The sequence below is a fragment of the Emiliania huxleyi genome, assembly GCF_000372725.1.
Source record: "Emiliania huxleyi CCMP1516 unplaced genomic scaffold EMIHUscaffold_80, whole genome shotgun sequence".
Taxonomy (NCBI): Eukaryota; Haptophyta; order Isochrysidales; family Noelaerhabdaceae; genus Emiliania; species Emiliania huxleyi.
Window position 1 is genome coordinate 3,554 of NW_005196020.1, and position 1,893 is coordinate 5,446.

The 1,893-nt window shown below is 66.8% G+C and overlaps 1 protein-coding gene across 1 annotated transcript in view; it reads right to left on the bottom strand.

The window, feature by feature from the left end:
* Positions 1–1,417, bottom strand: part of EMIHUDRAFT_106593 (hypothetical protein) — a gene marked incomplete at both ends in the record, with an annotated part of 3,237 nt that extends 1,820 nt beyond the window's left edge. The window contains 2 exons of the mRNA XM_005759263.1: positions 370–538; positions 1,327–1,417. Of these exons, the coding sequence (XP_005759320.1) occupies positions 370–538; positions 1,327–1,417 (260 nt within the window). The remainder of the gene's footprint in view (positions 1–369; positions 539–1,326) is intronic.
* Positions 1,418–1,893: the final 476 nt, after the last annotated feature.

The window sequence follows — 1,893 nt, forward strand, 5'->3', positions numbered from 1 at the left end:
CGGGCCCAAAAAGGTATTCGAAGATAAAGGGTCAAACAATAACCGGCGCCCTTCCAGGAAGAGGAAATTCCCGCGGGCAAGGGTCCCTATGGGGACGGGCCGGGTGTCCACATGCCACGGAGACGCGATCCGGGAGGCCGGGCGGGAGGCCAGAGAAGGCGAAGAAAGGCCTGTGGCGTCGAGTCCGTCGAGGACAGAGGCCGCGTGACGCCACGTCGGCGGCGGGAGGAGCAGAGGGGAGGGCTGTGGGAGGCTGGCGGGTGGGCCATGCGTTTGGCGAGGCGCACCGTTGCTGGGGAGTCATGGCCGATATCCGGAGCCCTTGCCGCTCGCGCGTGTCGTTGATCGTTCGTTCATGATGTGCCAGACTGGTGCTTGGGCGCGTAGTCGTTGTCGCGGAGCTTGCGTTTGATCGGCAGCCGCGGAACGCATGCCGCGAGGCCCAGCGCCGGCAGCAGCGCCGCCAGCCGCGCCACGATCGCCTTCTCCTCCTCCGCCACCATGGCGTCATTCAACGCTGCCCGCCCCGACATGGCACCTACAACGCGCGCATAAACGAGCGGCCGCTCAGGCGCACGCGCTCCGCACGCGCGGACCACACCCACCCTCCAACGCGCCCCGTTTGCGGGTGGCGCGCCCCGTTTGGAGGCTGTCGGGCGGGTCGAGCGTTTGGCGGAGCGCACCGTCGCTGAGGATTCGTGGCCAATATCAGGGGCGAGCGCGGCGTGCGTCGAGGAGAGCGCGCCGGCCACACCGGCCGGCGAGCGGGAGAACCCCTGGACCGCTTGTTCCGACCCGCCAGGACCGAGCACGCAGCGAGATAGTGCAGACGACAGCTCCCTATCTCCGGCAGGCCGCGAGGAGAGAGAGAGAGAGAGAGAGAGAGAAGAGAGAGAGAGAGACAGAGCCAATCGGACGGGGCCGCAGACAGCTGGTGGTTGGAGGAGGCGGAGGGGCGGCCGCTGGAGGATGGGACGACCATGTCCTACCTCGAGGTGCTCGAAGAAGAAGCTCGGAGCCAGAGGCTCCGGCTTCACATCGAGCACCAGCTCCTGCGGCAAGAGGAGAACCGGCAACTGCTCTTCGAGAGTAGATGCGGGATCTGCCTCTGTGACTTCTCCGAGGTGGAAGAGACGGCGACCATCTGCCAGCTTGGCTGTCACCACACCCACGCTTTCTGTGCGGGCTGCTTGCGGAGCGCCTTTGGAGCTCGGTCAAACCAGCAGGCCCCACCGGAGTGCCCGCTGTGTAAAGCACAGGTCTCGGAGGCCGACCAGGCCTTCGTCGAGGCGGCGGCCGGCCGCTCCGCCGCGCGGGAATCAGCACCGGCAGGCAGCGAGAGCACGACTGGCGACCGCGAAGCCAGCAGTGCTGCCCCGACACATACCGGTCTGGCCAGTGCGCGAAGCTGCCGCATGCGGCCTTCCAGAGGCCGAGCGCGCGGCGATTGTTGGACGCTCACGTCGTTTCGGTTTATCGGGACGCGCCGGGATATCTTACCTTATATACTCCGGCACGCCGAAAGTGGAGCTAAAAAGTCGTCCTTGACTTCTCAGCGCCCTGACGGCCCGCCGATGGCAGACCCGACTCCCTCCATCCGCATGGCGCCGCCCGATGGTGCCGGTAACCCTATTCCGGAGCGGTTTCTCCTAGGGTTAGCGCCGAAAAAGTCGGCTCCCTTAGCTCCGGCTAGGGCTAAGGGGCCTCCGCAGCCGACCGCGAGGAAGGGCCGACTTTGGGTTAGCATAGCGGGCCGATAAGGCCGCCCACACCCGCGAGGATGGTTGTGTGTTTGCCTCCCCGACTCGGACGGCCGCCTCAGAGGGCGGGAGTGCTTCCTCTCGCCCTCTCACCCGCGGGAGATGGCCGAGTCCACGGAGCCGCACGCTGCCT